A 21,191-nucleotide genomic window follows, 5' to 3' on the forward strand; every position below is an offset into this window, starting at 1 on the left:
CATGCTCAGGAAATATAAATACAAATAATATAGGTAAATATTATAAATACAAATAATATAGATTCCTGAAAAACACAGCCCTATCTCTAGCGCACTCGAAAAAGTCTAGTCGTAAAAATAATGTGAATTCCCTTCTCTTACGCATAATTCGCATGTTATTGTTCCGTATCATGTTATGTTATATCTGAAAGGAACAGATGACTAACACGTACCGGCTAGCCGTAGTAGTTCTCGGTTCATAAGTGGCCCGCCTTCGTGTAGACCTCAACAGAGGTCACATATCAAGTTCAGGCACCCGTTTCGGATTCAAACCAGTTGCCCACATGTGCGCTGCTTATGTTAAATGCTTCCGCGATTGTTTTGTTGTATAATGCCCATGTTTTGTATGTAATAAATGTAATAATTGACGTATTATGTTATATTAAATGAGGCAGCATGTGAATCGATGTTAGTAACAACTAGAGGCTATTTTAGTATTGTATTTAAACACTAATTGGTATAAAATTGTAGTTACTATTTGCAAATGCTAGTTTATGGGTTTGATATATAAACTAGGTACAAAATTATATCTGGTGATTTGCAGTACAAGAATAACATTTATTTATGTGAGCTGTGAATTATTATTTAGTATGAAATACCAAAATATTTGTTATAGTCACTGGTATGATAAATATCTTTTGCTACATCGGATTAACACCTGATAAAAAGTAACAATTATACGATTATTTGATAGAACGGCACTACTTGAATATATACATTTAATTATCACTTTGAAATATGTGCCTCAATTCTTTTATTTGTGTAAAATGTGTAATGGTTCCGTATATTTGCATAATATACATACATAATACACAACTGATCTTATTTATTTAAATATGGTCCTTGTGATATTATTTACAGGAAAATGTAATTAATAAGCAAATGTAGATTATTTCCTTATCGAATGCAGTGTTGTTCGACTGTTCAACAAAATCGCGGTAATTTAACATTTAGTTAGATTGTAGGAATATTATTTGTGGAATGTGTAAGGGCCACAAACATTCTGTTCTACATTTTAGATGATATTTCTCAACAGTAATCTATAAAATAGAAAGGAGCTAAAACCACATTTCCGATGCTTAGTCCTTTAGTAGTACCATAAATCTGAGGTGACAATTTGTTTAATAGTTTTGTTATTTATTAATGTTTAGTTTTATGCGATAATTTCAGCTCTTAGAAATTATTTTAAAGATACCTACTTAAAATATTCAAATGCTAATTATAATCGCTACCAATATAAATACAAATTATTTAACAAAAAACGCATCGTAAATTGTCGATAAGTTTTTTTAATACCTTTACAATACTATATAGGAAAAGGGAAAAGGAAATAATACGCCTTAGAATATTCCTTTTTCAGATATTTTATGTATATTGCATGTTGTACTAGATTAATTCTGTTATGCAACATAATTACGATATCAATGTTAAATAAAATATTCAAAAAATATCTATCTATTAATAATCAACAACCTTGTTCTAGCTTTTTCTTTATTCTAGGTCCCTATCGCAGTGTACCTACTTATTAAGGCTTTTGCAATCTTTAAGTAATTTAAAAGTTGAATTCAGATTTATTGCATTCAATCGATTTGTTTTGTTTATTTTATAGCGAAAGTATAAGTAAAGTAAAAGCATATAAAGTCTTTGTACAAATATTTTTTTCCGTAGTCTTATCACTTATCATTTTTCCTTCATGGAAAGTCTCTTAAAATATTGCATACTAAATATGTATTATAGTTTCCGACATACATCTTATAAGGACTTAAATTTTTGTGTGCCCTAGTTGCCTTTAATTGAACGTAAACCAGTAAATTCGATATATTTTCGAAGCTTTAATATATTAATTACCAATGTCTAAAAACAAAATTTCCTTTTTCCAGGCGTTAGTGCTATGTGCGTGTGTGATGCTGACATCCGCACAATATAACTTCGGTTTCTCCGACGGTTATTTCGCGAATTCGTTCGGCGGTGGTTATAATACCCTGTCCGCTTCATCACGGGACCCTAGAGCTAATACAGGTAAATATTTTAGGATTTTAAGGATAGATTATATGGTGGTGAAGTGGTTTTTTATGATGGTGAAGATTAAATGCGATGTTAAAATGAAGATTGGTAGAGTTCGAAAAATTTTATGATTTATTTTATTAGAGCGTAGAACCTCTAGGTTTTGCATTTTATTCAAAATTAATTGTAATAATCAATATAATTGAGTTTTAATTAATTGTATCGTTGCACTCGCCAAAATTATACGCGTGCAGAAATGTTTTCAGTCAACCAAGCTAAAAAAGACATAGTTTAAATATTAAGATCTTGTTTATTTCCGATCCAAATAAGCCAGTGATCCTACAATATATTTGGTAAAATTAAATTAAACTCGATATAACAAGACAATGTGCATGTTGCTTCACAGTAGCGACTAGCGAGGTGTTGCAAATCTTTCAACACTCAATTGCAACGAATGTAGCCGCATCCTTAATTTTTTTCGTTTCCTGCACATGCCAGTTAATTATTTGGTTACAGCTGTCTGCTTACTAACAGAAGAATTGTATATAGTCAATATTCAAAATTTAAATATTTTTTAGTGATAAAAAAAAGATAGGTATTAACTAGCATGTGAAATTATGGTATTTAACTTATTGGGTTGATTCCGATTTTTTGCGATAAAACATGTAGAGATTCATTTGGTGTTGTCATTATTAAAGTGAATCTTTTATTACATCGTTTCAAACTTTTTGGTCTGTGTAGCGCATGTCGCGTGTATCGCGGCTGCCGAGTATGTATACCTATGACCGTCACGCGACATACGCTACACAAAGCAGTGTTCGGAACCGTTCGAACAGTTTCACTTTTACCGTGGTTTCATAAAACCACACAACATTTTTTTTAAAGTTTGATGAAACATGAACTGATAATTGAATACATATAACCGTGCTGTATTTTTGTTTGCCAAAACCAAATATTTTTGGAAAAACTAATTTCGTGTAAAGAAAACTTGTACAATGAATTGTTTCATGTTTACCAATCTATTTTAGACGTTGTTTGTTAATTAAAACCACCATAAGTTTATTCAAATTAATGCATATATTTCCAAAAAAGAGGCACCAAATGTTGACATAATACGCAAGTTGTTTGTGAGGGTCCGCACACCGCAGTCCGCTTAATGACAGAATCATGCTTCGCCAAGCAAAAACCGTGGCTTCGCAAATGTTCGAAACACGAGGATCCTTCAATCAAAATTAATTATTAATTTTGCAAGTTTGCTTTGTTAGTGAAGTATTGAAATCACTCTAGCAATAGCTCTCGCAGATATTACGGTAGTTTAAACCATAATCCATGTCATTAGGTAATTCAATTAAGATGTTTCTATAATATTTTTGTTTAATTGTTGTTGAAGAATGTTTAATTTTTAGTACTTATTTTTAACAACTTAACAAACGAGGTCAATAGGGTTTTAATTAAGTGAGCTATCCAATTAAATTCGATGCTAAGGATTATAAAGGCAGTGTTAACTAATTGTTAAAAAAACAACGCTTTATCTTTTAAATTATAAGAACAGATTGCTATTGTGAACTGAAGAGATAACCTACATTTTATAAACCTCAATCATTAATGTGCAGTGTGCTTGTTTATTTGTGTAAAATTTTAAAGCAAGATAACTATCAGATTAGGTAACAGTAATTACAAACAGACAAGGTGTCGTTATTCAAACCACTGATTATCGCATTATTTTAGATGGTCTTTACTTAACCGCAATGCTAAGATTGAGTTTACGCTGTTATTTCAGATTACATAATATTTAGCATTTATTTATTTATGTACACTTAAACAACATTTAGCAGACTTTTAAAGATACTTTTTTTGTTAGACAGTTACTAATTATATGGCTTTTACTAACAATTATATGAATAATATGAATTTCTTTAACTCTTACTTATGTATGCAGATAGTATGCAAAGATGGATAATATCATGTTTAAATTTCAGAAGCAAAATGGTTGTTTGTTTCACAATACGAGATAAGATCTCATATTATAATTTAATGTAATGTCTAATTGAGGTATCACGATGTATGTTGTTGTTACGGTAAATAACCGCGTGATTCTACGTTTTCAATGTCATTTTGTAATAAGCCCTTAATGAAGGACATTTGAAGCTAAATTTTGATAATATTAACATTTAAATTTATTTTGAATTACTTAATTTTAGGTGAAATAAGATTATTATAGCATAGAGATATAACTATTTAAATTTTCAAAGTTTAACAAAAACTACTACAAAATATCATCACATTTAAGTTAATGATCCAATTACATAATATGTACAACTACGATTATGACAAACTGAATGTAATTTTATACAAAAACACATACAAATACAAGTGTTCATTAATTAATTCAAGATTGTTAGAACATTATGTATAATTTATCTATTTAAGATTCTTTGTAACATAGCAACAGTATTCGTATCAAATAAATTCCGAATACGCATTAAAGTTGCATTATATGTACTTATATTGTGATTTAGTCATAAAATAATGATAATGACCCTTTATTCGACTAAGATTTCTTATCCTGTTTGAAAGTCTATTTCGAATGACTAAGTGTTCCGCTCGGAGAATATGATTCAGTATAGGTAGAAAATCTGCCATATTTACGTATTGTTAAGTTACTGTTTTGTTAGGAGAGATGAATATATGAGAGTGAAGTGCTTTAATAATTAATTCCTCCTGTAGACAACAACAAAAAATCGGTAAAAGACCATCTTTAATGTATCTGCTCTACATTTTACAAACTCTAGCAGATAAAGCTTCATAGTTGGCAATTATAAAAGGTGCAATTAAACGAAATTACCTGAAGTAAAGATAAATCGTTATTATATGACTGGCTTAGTCAGGCACACGATGCGGATGTAGGTACTGTACATAGTTAATAAGAAGGATATTTTGGATGAAGCCAAGAGATGACTTACATTTTAAAGCGTTAAAAATACAGTTATCAAAATTGGGTGCATTGTTTTGGAGCTAATCGTGAATTATGAACAAATTGTATGCTTGTTGTTGTTATTTTAATTAAATTCATCAGCTTATATTCTTGGTCGTGTTTTAAGAGGGCTACAATATAATATATTGCAAGTTACGTAAAGTAACAAACACGTAACATTTTTATTAAAAGGAATTGTGGTGACCTTGCTGCACTTAATAACTTCATAAACATTCAATCAATACTATCTTTAATTTGTACCAATTAAATTGATTTATATCATTGAAACAATATTTTATTGGGTGACTTTCGAAATGTTTATAATTTTGTTAAAAATGTTTCCCTTCGTAAATTAGAAATCTTTGTAATAATATTAAAATTTGTAAATTTATTGTATTTGAATAACTCAAACTTATCTCACTTGCTTTAAAATGTTACTAATGATGCATTTTATGTAATACATTTACACAATTTTAAACAGTATCCTTGAGCCAAAATTTATCTACCATTACACCCACTTTACCCATTAAGTTGCCATACAACATCTTATTTAGTCTACAATATAGTATATAATTTGCTATACGTATAATTGTAAGGTATCTGTTAAGGTCAATGAAAGTCACTATTATGTACAATAGTTTCACGTTTGTCGAATTCTTTGTTTGAATGTTGGAGGTCGATGTATTAAATAATATCTATTACTTTACGACTCATATTTAATATGATTTTAATTGCAATTTAAAATTCAATCATATAACAATAAATGCACATTTAAAAACTGATTATAAAGCATTGTGTCATTTATAAAGTTTTATAAAACATAGCGCGTGCAAGCGTGGCAATAAGATCGAATAAGGTTTTCAAATAAAAACTAACGTAAATGTTTAACAGAACAATTGGTTCCGTACGTAAATTTTGCAGGACAGCACAGTTACAGCTAATTTTACACTGTTATTACTTTCTTTTTAATTTAATTTATATTAGGTAGTATTTATATAAAGTAAACCAAATAATATTTATAACTGTGCCATAATTGATCATTGGTAGTAGGTTACTTTAAAAGTACGCTATATAGTATTGGTTATATTGTTTACAACAGCAGTTTCTTGTTCGTCAAATATTTGCCTATCTCAAACAAAAATGTATATCCTAGTATTTCTCGAACTATTGTAAATACAATATTCTTTGACGTTAATGTATGTATTATGTAATAGAAACCGGACTTCAACAATCGGCGATTTAAAATTTTCATTGAGCATGGTGGCCCCGAACTCTGCTAAACTGACGTGTATGAATAATTTGATTTATATCTTTGACAAATTATAATGTAGCCTGCTTTATAAAGATCCAAACATGTGTGAATTGGTTGATTTATGCAATTTAAACACGCAGTTTGTCATTTCCTCGACACGACCCTCAAATTTTTCCGCGCGCCTAGTTTTTAGGAAATATCAATATTTGGAGGCTAATATTACGAAATATTGTCTGGAGTTTGTTATCGATTTAATCGGAAGTCGATTGCAAGTTTACGTCGAAGTGTCAATCAGGCACCAAAAATTTTATTTTGTAAAATATTATAAGTAAATTTTATTACTATTTATGATTGGAATGTACTTTAAACAAAATTAGCTACTAAATACAAAATATATTATCTCTCAAAGGTTAAATATATAATTAAGAGCTGACAACACCGAATAGGTGCTTATTTGCACGAATCTATAAAGTAACAATTCACGGTACAGATGTAGACTTAGTTTCAAGCTGCAACCGGGTTTTAATTCTAAATAGACTATTTTTAAGTCTAAAGTTAGATCAGTCAAATCACGTTTAAATTTTTAGACTTCTTCTTTATCCATAGTACCAGTTACATCTTACAAACAAAGGTCGTGTATTAATTACTACACAAAATAATAAATTATAATTCCTATATCAGACCTATAGTTACTAGTTGAATTCTATAAAATTGTCTCTACATAGAGACAGCATTTTTTACACTGTTATCCGTAACAGTGCGGTGGATAATTTTTATGTATTGTGACGATATATAAGCGCATAAATAAGAATTATACTAGAGGTTGACTTTGTATTTAGATTTTAATGTATGATCTGTTTCCAGGGCCCGTAGTATTCCCACCCTCACCACCCGGGGACTCGTCCCAAACCAGTGGCGTGGTCCCTGGAGCGTCAGGCTATGGCTTCCAACCTCCAGGCATTCAAGGTAAACCCTACGGCCGGTAAAATGATTGTTGTTAGCTAATGTAGTTAGATAATGTTGCAACCAGAGACAGCTTTACGACTTTGTTTTCGAACTATCTGTGGCACTTTGTGATAGAGTTTTAGATACTTGGAGCGAAATCGTCAATGTCTTTGTTATATTTGTTGCTATAACTGTCTAAGTATTTGAAGAATAAACCATATGTTCTTCATGTAAGATAATTCAAACGATTTTGCTCCAAGTTGTACTTTTATACCTTTTAACCCCTTCATTTCTTTATGTTTTGCATATTGTGATATTTGTTTTAAGTTTTTAAGTTTCTCTTGTATCGTTGAGCTGTCTGTTTTAATGGTTGTTTAGTTGTTGATTTAATTTTCATTTTAAATAGAATGTTGTAACTTATTACTAGATTCAATAGTATGGTTTTGTTTGGATATGCGTGTGTTTGCACAAATTGCTAATAAAATTAAAAAAAAAAAAAACAAATTATGCCACTTTGTATATATTATGTTTATCTATTTTTGTATCATACGTTTATGGAAAAATATGCATGCACGTTTGTATTCTTATGTAACACATGTTTTTTTGTTTTTGTTGTGTTGTGTATGAAGCTGTACATAATGTAGCCGATGTAAATATTTATTTCTTTTTGTAACAATAAATATTAAGAATTGTTTCCTGTTTCATTAGTATTCCTTGTTGGTAAGTATGCGATGCGGATTCCTTTGTTGGAACTGGTCGGTTCTCTCACTTTTACGCTTTAGTAGCGTAGGTATATTGTATAAATATGGAACGAAATGTGAATGCTATAACATGAAATATATAAATTATATATGGCAGTTATAACTTTTTATGAATATAAAATCAAGATACTTAAGACAGGATAACCTTTCATTATTATTTTTTTTAATTATTTCCACTGAAAAATACTTGTATCTCGACGTACCTAAATAATATGTACCTACACCATATTGATTGAATGTTACATGGTTGTTAAAAATAACCGAATAATATTCTTTTTTTGTACGGATAAATTCTCACATTTTAACAACCCATTCATCAATTTTAATTAACCGCAAACACTAAAAAACAAATACATAATCTACATAATTCTCGACATTGATTAAAATGTATTTCAGCATCGAAATTCCAGTATTAGTTGCCACGCTGACATGCATATTAATTATTCAAAGAATTTTACTAATGGTACATAATAATATAATACTATAGCTAATGGTGAAAGATTTTTATTTGTTTGACCACCGAAACCGTAGGTTCCGGCACGACTAAATACGACGACCTTGGAAATGCCGGATCAACGAGATTTATGTGTAGACTTCCTACAATTAGATTGTCACATTTCATCAAGATATATTTAAGTAACAATTGCCACTATTTATCATGTTTGATAAATTATTAATTTACTGGTTTGTGCTGTTTGTACCAATAATTGTAAGCTCCATTAATTTTATTTCAAGTATCATTAGGGTTTTTGTATGATTATAATTGATTGCTTATTCATGGTATTTTATTTGTTTAACTTTATGGTTTATTTTTTTACCTGCTGCCGTGTTATGTTGCTTAAAACGTTTATTAATTAAGTTTCTATTAAACAAGGCAAAGTCACAGAATACTTAATAGTAACGCTAATAAAAAGCAAAGTTATAATCATGACACAAAGGTTAAAGAATTGAACAAATAACTGTCAATATTCTTATTTTAATAATATTAAATAAATAAAATATCAAATCCTCTTCTAGGTTTATCCATACAAACATATACCGGAAAAACATACCGGTCATTCAATTTAAAGCCCGGTCAAAGGGTCATAACTCAAAACGAGCTGTCAATTATTCATGTCCGCTCTTTTTAATTATATTTAGCAAAATTTCCCGATGACTTCATTCATACTTCGGGTTCAGTGTTAACTCGGGTGGCCAGCATTCAATTTGGTTTCTCTTAATCTCCCCAAACCCCTTGGTACGGTCAAACGAATTTTAATTATGAAATTGACATATTATCAAGTACGAGGCCAGCGACGCGAGAATTTTATGATTTAATAAAAGAGTTTGTATTAATTGAATCCGCCTCTGCCATTTTCTAGCTGGGGCTTTGTTATTTACCTAATGAATATTTATATGTTTGCACTTGTAAAGGGATTCCCGTGTGTGTTGAATTAATTCGCAGGAAAGAAAATCCATTTTTTGCATTATTCAGTGCAACGTGTGTTGTGTTGTTTAATTATGAATTTGTATCAAGCAATGAATAGTTTAACATAGGACAACTTTATTCAGGTTCGTGTGAGTGAATGTTGATCTTTATAGGGATATAGAGCCTTAATAATAATTTATCTTTGGTATACAACAAAGATGCTATTAATATCAGTATCTTTTTCAACGAGATTGTTTAAAAGGGTTTGATTTTTTAATTTATAACTGTAAATTACACTGAAAACTAAAAATAAATCATATTCATAATTTTAAAATAAAAACCTGTTGGTTCATGGCTGTAGCTCAAATAATATTCAAGTTGCGATATTTAAATAAACAAATTTATTACGACAAGGAAACACTCACGCTAGCTATAAAATAAAATATTGGCAGCTGAAAATCGTTAAGAAATGATAAATGTCTCAGGCCTAATGAATTTATAAGTAGAAACCTTTCGTATAAGGCCGCTGTTACGTAGTACAAAAGCAATCACTTTAAAACTATTATCGTTTTAATTGGTTCTTGTAGCAAATGTTTGGACATACAAAGAAAGTAAATGTGTTGTTTATGAATGTCGCAAGAATAATTAGTTCACCTTCACTAACTTTATATTATACTTATTTTAAATCATTATGAATACATCATACAAATAATGTGCAAAGGTACTAACCTCATTATTTTACACGACATATTGATAAAAACAAAAATGTTTCAAATTAAAAATGTTAACAAGCAAAATGGTAATAATGCAAGTCAGATAGAGGAATATGTTATTATGATATCTATACATATGTAACGAGAGAAGTTCTCTTTTGTAAACGTACATAATATTATGAATACTTATAAATTTTAACGTGAATGATAATTAGGTGGTCGCTTAGATTCGATAAACGCACAAATTGGCTAGGATCATTGGTTACGCCTAGCAAGCATTAGGCACAAGGTGATTATATTATAGTTATACCACGTTATACTATAATATTGTTAGGAATTGTATCCTTCGCGTGTTCCCTGACCGCACGTATTTCACGGGCTGATTGTTTTTGGAGGTCTGCCTGTATTTTTATGATCGAAATATATAGTCTTTTGAAAGGTAATGAGTGATGAGTATAGTCAAGTGTTTTAAACTATCTGGTACTGTCTTATATAGGTTAGTTTTGTTAAAAAAAGGCTGGATTCGTTCTTTTGATAAAGCCCTGAACTGTAAAAGATTATTTTCACTTTTTATTTAATTTGAATCGATATAGTAAACAACAAATATTACAGAATAATATTATCAACATGATTATAATATAGATTTATTCAAACTAATCACCATTTCTATATTAAACTAAATGATGAAAGACAATTTAATTATATAGAAAACATTTAATTAGATCATTTTTACCATTGTAGTAACTTTAATAAACTTTTTAATAAAAAAGCCAACGACGACAAATAAAACAAATGATCATCATAATTATAGTTGGTACACTCCAATCCATTCCTTCCACCTAGCCAACTCAAAATGGTCCATGGTGATGTCAATGTCAATGAACATACCTAACCTCAATAGAAAACATTATATTATCTTTATTATTATATACATTACTAGCAATGCCCTGCGGTTTCACCCGCATAGATAGCGATATCGTTACAGTGAAAAGTCTACTATATAGGTCGGACTATAGGTTTAATTTTTAATCACATGAAAATCACCTTTACCCCGTCCCGTGGGGCCGTGGGTTATGTCGGATTCCTACCGACCAAAACCCCACTGTGTTCCGTCAAGACGCATATTGGTAGAATTCCTCCGTGACCCCCGCACTACGGCCTGCTCGAACAGTATACCTACTATTTTCTGTAGATTGACACTTTTAAAAATTCGTTATATCTTTTGAATGGAATATCCAATTCTTTTCATTTAAAAAGTATTTTGCTGGTATTGAAACAGTCTATAATAAAACATCATTTAATGGGATAAGGATTAATATATGTGTATGGATAACATGGTTTGATTACTGTCGGCACTTCTATTTACTTTGAAAACGTAAAAAAGTTGTTGTAGTAACATAACTACTGAAGATGGACATATGGTATCGCGGACTTTCTTGTAGATATTGATCCATTCTATAATACCGTAGAACATTTTTTTGTTCTATCTTCAATAGATTCCGCAGCGCACGCGATGACAGAAGTTTTATTGAGGATTTTTTTACACCTTGGGTTACATTATTGCATTTTTGGTAAGGATCTCTAATTTTTTTGAAAATGCAATATAGCCTATGTTGCTCAGTAAAGATGCAGCTTTCTAATGGTGAAAGAATTTTTGAAATCGGTCCAGTAGTTTTTGCGTGAAAACCATACATACATACATACATACTTACATACATACTTACAAACTTTTCCTCTTTATAATATTAGTATAGATAAATGCTTGTTAACAATGCTTATGAAATATAAGTGCAATGTTTAGCAATTTTCTTTTCTATGCCAAGGATGTGGGCTCGACTACAATTAAAATCATTACAGAGATAAAGCATTGTTTTTTAAGATATGTTTCAGATAGAAGCTTCATTGACAAAGGCTTTTTTGACACTAATTACTTTTAAAATGGTTAATTCTAATTTTAACATGCAGAATTAAAATAAAATAGCTATAATAGTTATTAAGATTGTAAAATATCTATATCTTCTTTTAATATCGGTGACCACTTTAATTTCTAATATAATCGGTGACCACTATGGCACTATAATTTAAATTCAATTATGGCTGAATTTATTTCTTTATAATTTCTTACCTACCAACTTATTCTTTAAAATTTATTGAATAAACCAAATGAAAGTATTTAAATACATGTTAACATAATATATTGAAAGAAACTTTTCAATAGCATCTTTAAATGGAAGCGAAATACAATTTTTCAAACGTGAAATAGTTTAAATTCTTCACGACTGCAGAGTAAAGATGAAAAATACATCGTCGTGTGAATGTGCATTGTCTGTTTATGTTCAAAAGTAAAAGAAATCACATGTTACATTTCAGATAGAAGTATCGTGTCTTGTCACAAGGCGTGCCCTCTGAAGCTAGGGTGTCTCTGAGGCATTGAAAAGCGAGACTAGTTTAAATTTAAGTATTATTTGACGTGAAACATGTATTGCTCTGGGAGTATTTGAGTTATGTGCCGTGAAGGTAAACTTTGTGTCGGTCATAACCTAACATAAATTCTTATATAGGCAGGGCGCCTCGTGATGGTAGATGTTTGAATTTGTGAAACTTTGTGATATCATGTTGAATTACATAATCGTTCTTTCAATTAGTTAAATTCAGACTTTTATAAAAGTAAAAGTTATTATGATTTGAACGATACTTCATGCTTTTAGGTAATCCCAGCTATCTCTAATAGTACCTACCATAGTTTAAAAATTTACATAATTAAAATTAAATTAATTAAATTTACATATAAAACATTAATAGAACAAAATGTTTTAAAATTCATGAATTATTTGATGAAAAATATCCATTAGAATGTCATTGAATTAATTGACAATTACACCTAATGAAACTAAAATATTTGTACAACATTATTTATTTATTTTTATTTACTATTTTATTGCACACACTAAAGGTAAAGCAATACAGAAAGAACATAAAATAAGAAACAGAACATGTACAAAAAAGGGTCTTATCGTTAGGCATATCTTCCAGGCTATCACACGTTAAAAATGCGTTTAAGATACTTCTAATTACCCAGTATACCAAAGTACTTTCTCATATGCACCATACTCGCGTCGGAATTGACGTGTCTCGCCGCGGCGGCGCCACACCGGAACTCAACTGAAGGGTTGCGCTACAAATCAACTTATGAGAAACGCCACAAAAGGAAACTTCGTGCATTTCACTCCCGAACCGTGAAAACTCCAGTTACGATATCACCCTTCAAAACAATTCATCTACACTTGGGCAAAGAACATCTTTTTTTGATACGTGATAGTGGGATGATTTTATGTGTGTTGTTTCATAACATGCACTTTATTTATTGAATATTATACGAAAATACTGTTCAACAAATATGTCCAACTCAGTAAAAGTTGGACAAATAATTTTTTTGATATAGAAAAACAAAATACATACATTATCTTGTCCACCACACTTGTATAATATAGACACATGCACAGCATGCACTGATGTCCATTTTTGTACAGTCCAGTACCATTAAATTTTTTTTAACTAAACTAAAGGTAAAGGGTCTATACCCTTTCATTCTACGACTCTTACCTATCAATTACTGCACATTTCATTCTGTATTACGTGATATTACGAAACTAACAATATCTGATGCTATCATCAAGCTAACAAGCGAAGGGTATACGTACCAGAAGACGATAGAAGCCTAGCTATGGTATATTAAGGTAATAAACAATAATAATAGATAATTAAGGATGCTGTGTTTTATTTCGGACGTTGTTTAAACTTAATCTAATAGATATGAGCATATTGTAAAATAAATAAGGCAATAAATTATTAATTTTAAACATGACAAGCTGTGTAGAAGGTAGAAGCCTTGGTATTTAAAATATAATAAAAATGTTACCATTGAATATTTAATTATATTTTAACAAAATTAGCCTGAATGTGCTTTATAATTTCTTATTTAAAACTTTACTTTGCGTCATAAAAAGCATTGCATATGACGCAAGAGAATTATAAATAGGTAATAATTGTATATGAAAATGTATAATAACAAATTAACAAAATGCATGTTTCATTAAGATTCCAATAAGGTCATTATAATTTCCGATATGGTAGCACTCATTGTATAGAAAATAAATCCCTTATACATTGAATCAAGAGCTTTTATTCTAAATTGCAATGTTCTTAAAATTTATTACTTGGAATGAAGTCAATAATATTACTGTATATAATAAACATACATAGTAACCATAAATATTTATTTTCAGGTATACCAAGATACTTCTACAGCAGATATTTTGGAAGAAGATAAAACTTAAGAAAGGCCTTGCAACAAATAATTCGGACCCCTCTTAATACTTGTATAAATATATGTACAGTACTCCAAAATTAATAATGCGCATGCAAATCTTCGCTAATTGTCGTATTTCCGAAAACACTCGAATCATTGAATCGTAAGAGCCCTGAGCAATGCATTATACACCTTGTTCAAAAGAAATAGAAGTCAATTCACGGTCATACAAAATCAAAAACAAATCGGGCGGTAGGTGACGGTAGCCTGTCGAAGACTGTGAAGTTTTTTGAAGTTTTTTGACTGACGGAATTTTTCAGTTTTTTGAAAAAACTGAAAAATTCCGTCAGTCGTCTTTAAATATTGGTGGTGACTGCACGCGTTCGCTCTATGTGGAATTATATAGAGCTGCTATTACATACCCTTCTTGGTTTTGTTTTTAAAGGTGAATTGAATTAATCGATGAAATAATTTACACAGGTGATGGCAGTAGGGAAAATGACAATGAAGAAGAGCATAATGAAAGTTCCGATGTATCTAAAATGTCAGAAATAAAGATAATCCCTGATTTTGATTGTTTTTATTTTTTGTAAATGTTATAATATTGAAGAATGATCAGGTCTGGACAGGACACTTTTGAGCTGAGATTTTAATGATTAGATTTATATGGTTTAAATATAAACCTGTGTTTGAAAACAAATATTTTAATACAATATAAATGTTGGGTTATTTTAACCTTCTTTTCTTCCATAATTACACCAGCTTCAGCAAGACACTTTAAAAGTACTATAAATTTTTCCAAGTAAATTAATCCAACAAAGATAATATGAATATTCGCAATCGTGGGGTTATCCTCGCTATTTACTTACAATGAATATTATCGAAACAAAATCGTTACTTACAAATCAATATTAATCTCTTTTAGCACAAAACACATAATTTTACTAAATTATGCATGAAAAAAATGCATTTAACCACTCTATATAAATATCATCTTCGGACGCTCCGAGAATATGACAGTTGCCGAACAGTGACGAAGATTTCTATGCGCATTATTACTTTTGGATTACTGTACAATACATCCACTTATTTACTTAATTACATTTAAATTAGTAAAAAAAACATGTAAATATTATGATAAATCTGTGATAAAACTGAAAATGACGTCCCAGCGCTTGTGTTGTATAATATTTTAACTTAGCTAATTATCATGTATATATATATTATTATGTATAATAAGGACCAAAAGAAACAATAATTTATCATTGTTAGGCAATCTCAGTTTCTCTTTAAAAATCTCAGTAAAAAGCCAACCTGTTTTAAAACTGCTTAAAACAATTCAATAAGATGTCTTAAAATTGTAAATGCGGATTATCCTATATCACTTAAAAGAACATAAGCTTTGACGTACAATTAAAACTAAGCACTTTTTATATACCCGATTTCATAACACAGGTTTTAAAGTTTATATAGGTATTTGTATAACAAATAGTCCGGGATACATCGCCCTACAGAGGTAACAAGGATAAAAATTTTTGATTTGACTATTCTCAAATATTTATTACGCAATTTGTAGGACAATATGTCTGTTGAATTATTTAAGTATTAAATAAGTGAAAATAAAAAAATCAGCTGGTTAGTAATCATTTATGATGACTTCGTTATCGATATACATTGGAAAGGGGGACTCTTTGATCAAACCATAGATTTTGTAGGACAAATATTTTTCCGAATAATTTAGATAATTATCTTGAGATTGAACAAAAAAAAACATTCAGTTAGTAATTAATATTTGAGAACCATCAAATCAAAATATTTTATCCTTGTTTCCTCTGGTAGCTACCACAATCGAGAGTTTTGTACATGAAATTATTGGGCATCTCATCAAAATAAAGCTACTCACGAAAAATTAGCTTGATAGTAATCACTTGCAAAAATGGGCGATGTATCCCGGACTAAAATGTTTTGGTCCATTTTTGAAATGTAATGATGAGATTTTAATTATTCATAAGTCAGTAGATGTTGGCCGAAAATAAGATAATAATATGCTTTTGAGCAGAATATAAAAATAAAATAAAAAGAAAGCAATTTTATAAGTATAATAATTTGTTTAAATTCGAAATTGAGAGAAAAATGCATCGAGTTTGTAAGTGATACAAGATAGGATATAAAACTCACAGATAGAAGAAATTGTATATAATTTTCTTATAGATACTCCATAGATATATTATCGTGCTTTTTACGTAATAAATGTGTAATAAAATGTAAAAATGTTTCTATAGAAATATACTTCAATATTGTAAACTATCATGTTTTTATGTAAGTACTGTTTGTATGTATTATATATCAAATAAGATTTGATTGCTTATAATAATAAAAAAAAATAACCTACTGGAATTATTGTGAATAACAGTTTTCACGTATCTATTTCATTTTTGTAGAATTGTATACAACTAGTCGTAAATAACGAACAAATCAAAACGAAACTCGATTTAGTAATATCCTTATTATGGAAATATTTCAACGAAATTTATTTAGATATTCGCTTATTTAATAAAGGATACGATATTCAGTAGTTCTTTTTAAACTTCAAGGTGTTCAAATAGAATATTATGTTGTTATTCATTGAGTTACTATGTACTACGTACTAGAGTCATAGAGTGGCTATTCCAAATAAAAACATTGCGCACGGCCGCGCCGACGTGGTGGGTGAACTTACTATGATAAAGACTTTTCACCAGTAAGTTCACTTGGGCTTTGTTTGTAGGGAACTGTTGAAACAATACCTCAGCACACACGAAGGCATTTTGAACAGAGCAATAACACGTGTTGACGTGGCAAGCGCGGGGGCACAGTCCGGCACAGATTAAATGAGTTTGTGACGTTTGCCTCTAACTCGTGCTACAAAGAGTGTAGTAGCGATGTCCTCTCTGGTAGTACATAGTAACTCAATGTTGTTATTACATAATATTTTGATAAAGGGTAGTCGCAAAATATTATCTATGTAATGAGATGCACTAAAATAAGTTGGAGTATTGCGTGTTGTTTCATTTTCAGAAACTAAATTTTTAGAAAAGTATATTTTTACAGTTTAAAAATCTATCCATATAAAATTTTATATTTTTTCATCTATTATTAAGATCGGACCAGATGTTTGTTATCCACTGAAATGTAACAAATACAGAGATTCAAATATTGTATCATTTTAAAATAAACGAGGCTTACTATTTGTATAAATAGTTCAGTGTAATATTAAGATACATAATTTTATAATATAATTTTACAGGTATACACACAAAACACTTTTAGAAGTGGTCGAATACTTGATGTTTGTTAATAAACGTGTTCATTCTTTAATCTTAACTTATGTATGATTGTCATTAATGTTGTATTTGAATGTGTAAAATAAAACATTATAAGTACTGGTTTTTTTATTTTGTTTTTATTATTTTATTTGGCGGAAGTTATATACCGTGGACAGCCGGCAATTTTAGAATGTATTTTTTGTGATAATGACGTTATTAAGAGGTTTTACGAACGTGATCTCCCGGTATCTCCCGGTCTAATTGTCATCCGTTCAAATAATATTTGTAATATGATCGTTGTAATTTCCTGTAAGTAAAGATACATAAATGATTTTTGTCGTAAGCAATTTTAGAATTAAGTTTTCAAACTATGTATTCTTTGTTGGAAATTCAAAATAAAAAATAAAATAAAATAAAATAAAAACGTGATACATATTTAACTTTGTAATGTTTAAAGAGCCGTTTTTCCATACAAACGTAGTCCCCTGTTTCCTCCCTGGATTGTGCCACTAGAGCAATATATTTTTATGGTAGCTTTAGCCATATTCCTACGTTTTACTTTTTGTCATATCTTAATTATTAAAAAAAGATATGAACCTTTCAAAACGTAAGAAATAGGACAGATTATCCGTTATGTTCCGTCTTCCATAAAACTAATTTTTGAACATTATGAAAAAAGTACTACTACTAAATTATGAAAAAAGTAATCCAGTATTGGAGGAGGAAACAGGGGACTACGGAACGTACGCGTACGGAATTTGCGTAATTTTCCTAGGTATTTTCGGCCCGAGCTGCAGTTGTCCCTGTCGCGCTCTACGGGGGAGGCTTGAGGAATAGCGCGACAGCAATAGATAATAGGAAAAGCTAATTTTGAATTCTCTCGATGCACAGATAATGTAAAGGTATGCTTTTTTAAGGATAGAGCGGGCAAAAAAAGCTGGTGAATATCGAACTCCTAGCACGCCTCAGCAAATGGACTTGTTACGGGTCCTCGGCTCCCACACTCACTGCACAAAACATAATAGCATTCACATGCTAGGTACTATTACTACATACTATTTGACGCCGATCTTCTGTGAGGGTTCTCTTTGCCGGTGTGACTTGGCCGATTCGTGCCAAAGAATAGGTACTCTATTCCTATTTCCTATATAAGAAAATAGTAATATTAATTCAAGAGAAAATGATTCGCTTTGTTCAAAAAAAGTTCCATATCACAAAAAGTATTTCATATACTCCCTGTATATGAAATACTTTTATTTAATGAAAATATGTTTAACAAAACAAAATCAATAGCGCCTTGATAAAAAATAACAGCAAAGGCTCGGTTAAACGAATTTGCATGGGTAAAATTTGTCCCCTATTTATGTCGTATAAAATAGTTTGAAGCGACCGCAATCCTATAATCCTTGGAGGATAGGAAATATGTAGTGGAGGCAAATGAGATTTGTCAGCTGATGTAGTGAGGAGCTACTTTGTACGCCATCTATGCGTCATTTCATCGCCTAAACGAAATTCAACGTGTTACTTTGGAGAAATATTAGAAAGGATACGCTATGTTGGTATTTTCCACACTTCTATAGCTTTCTAAAACTAATTTTAAATTAATTATTCGTTTTATTCATATCGTTATTGTATAAAAAAATAACAATTTACTTCATTATTATCATCAGTTTTTACGTTATTACTATAGATTTAATTCCAGTTCCTAGAAAACATCGTAGTTTTTCATAAATTTTATGAAATATGTCAACATTTTTTAATCTCTTCTATAATTTATTATATTATGTCTTTAATAAACTTGCATATTTTTTTACTCTATATAAGAGATACTTATTTAGAAATAATATTATAGAATTCTTCATATCTACTAAATATACTATTCTTACGTTGGAAGCCAGTGTCTTACAGGGCTATTTATTTTTAAATTAGATTCAGTTTCGGATGCAACCAATATATTCGTACTTTGTATTCGAATTTTTGCCATTATGCGTATGACTTCAAAGGATTTTACCCGTATAAAAAAGAATTTCGCTATTATATTCGGTTTTGCCATATTTATATTATATTTCATATTTTTATAATTATTATTTTATTCTCTTTATTCTTCAGTTTATTTAGTTTACATTCCAATGAATTTTTTTTAGGTTATTCTATTGTAAAAAATAAGATATGTATTTCCAAAATAATGTTTACTCTATTTTAGGTGCCACTCTGTAAAGTTGTAATTGGTCAAGATCTATCCTGTAAAATAATACAATAAAGCGTAAGGAAATTTCATTATAATAAATGTATAATGTATAATGTATATATTCATAAGATTATATCTTACCATGTCGACATAATATGGACTCAGAAAGTGGGTATCTGGAATTATCAAGGCGATTGAATATTTTTTTCAATATTTTACGAAGTGTTTTATATCCATGTGATTATTAAAAATACATAGGCTAATTAAAACGGTCACTTACAAGCATGTTTATGATACCAAACGGGTCAAAGTATGAAGAGCTTTCCTCTACTTGGGTTCCCATTATATTATTTTGAGCCCCTAGAGCTCCGGGTTGAACTATGAAAATCATAAAAAAATCTTTATGCATAGTAAAATTATAAATTTTTAAAATAGGTAATAAAAAAATTAACCACGCGGCATTATTCGAATCTGCATCGATTTGCCAAACTTTTTAACTGTCTGAAAATTAATTTGGTAACGTATCTATTCAACTATGATCCAGTATACAAATAAAAATGACCAATAAAATGTTATTACCAATAATGTACAAAACATTTTGGGGAGCACCATACTCAGAGATAGAGTCGGATTCAGAATCGGAATTAGAATCAGAATAAGAATCATAATCGTCCATATTACCTGAAAAAACAAAGTAAGAAAGAGATCCGGAAAATTCACAACATTCTCAATTTTATTCAAATCACTTCCTTACACTGTGAAAATCTTATTATAATTAAGGTCAAAAAAAGAAAAATTAATATTGCTCTGGACATTATTAGTCTATGCGCAACCAACTATTAAAAATAATATTAATAAAATGTAAATTAGAGTACATTATTTATTACCACTAGATAATATAATGACGAAGCTAAATTTGTCGTGATTAATAAAAATGATATAAACATAATATCATTTGATAACAGCACGATCCTCGCAACTTTTTTGCCCATTAATGCCTTAATGCAATTACTTGTTGTGCCTTCATTAAAATAATTTTAAAATTCCTACATATTAATATGAAACAAATGCTATAAATAAAACATCACATTACATTTCAAGAAAATACATATAAGAATAAATTTCATATTACGTATCTAACTAATAAATTAAATTAGTTCCTCCATTGCTACGTTTTTTTTTCACCTTCACATTAATATAATTTTCTGTAATGTTACTATGAACTATTATAATTATTATTTTATCCTCATTTTTTGCTATTTCCTCCCATTCGTTAAATTAAATTCGTGTGTA

At 29.7% G+C, this 21,191-nt stretch overlaps 1 protein-coding gene across 1 annotated transcript in view; it reads left to right on the forward strand.

Moving 5' to 3' along the window:
* Positions 1-15,887, forward strand: part of LOC149909084 (uncharacterized) — a 34,060-nt gene extending 18,173 nt beyond the window's left edge. Inside the window, exons 3-6 of the mRNA XM_090120690.1 lie at positions 1,920-2,058; positions 7,134-7,235; positions 14,383-14,486; positions 15,476-15,887. Coding sequence (XP_089976816.1) covers positions 1,920-2,058; positions 7,134-7,235; positions 14,383-14,426 — 285 coding nt within the window. The 3' untranslated portion in view covers positions 14,427-14,486; positions 15,476-15,887. The remainder of the gene's footprint in view (positions 1-1,919; positions 2,059-7,133; positions 7,236-14,382; positions 14,487-15,475) is intronic.
* The last annotated feature ends 5,304 nt before the right edge of the window (positions 15,888-21,191 follow it).

This window comes from Colias eurytheme, chromosome 4, assembly GCF_061535395.1.
Source record: "Colias eurytheme isolate Ceu_HAF_F1 chromosome 4, ilColEury1 Martin Lab GWU primary, whole genome shotgun sequence".
In the NCBI taxonomy this organism is placed as follows: Eukaryota; Metazoa; Arthropoda; class Insecta; order Lepidoptera; family Pieridae; genus Colias; species Colias eurytheme.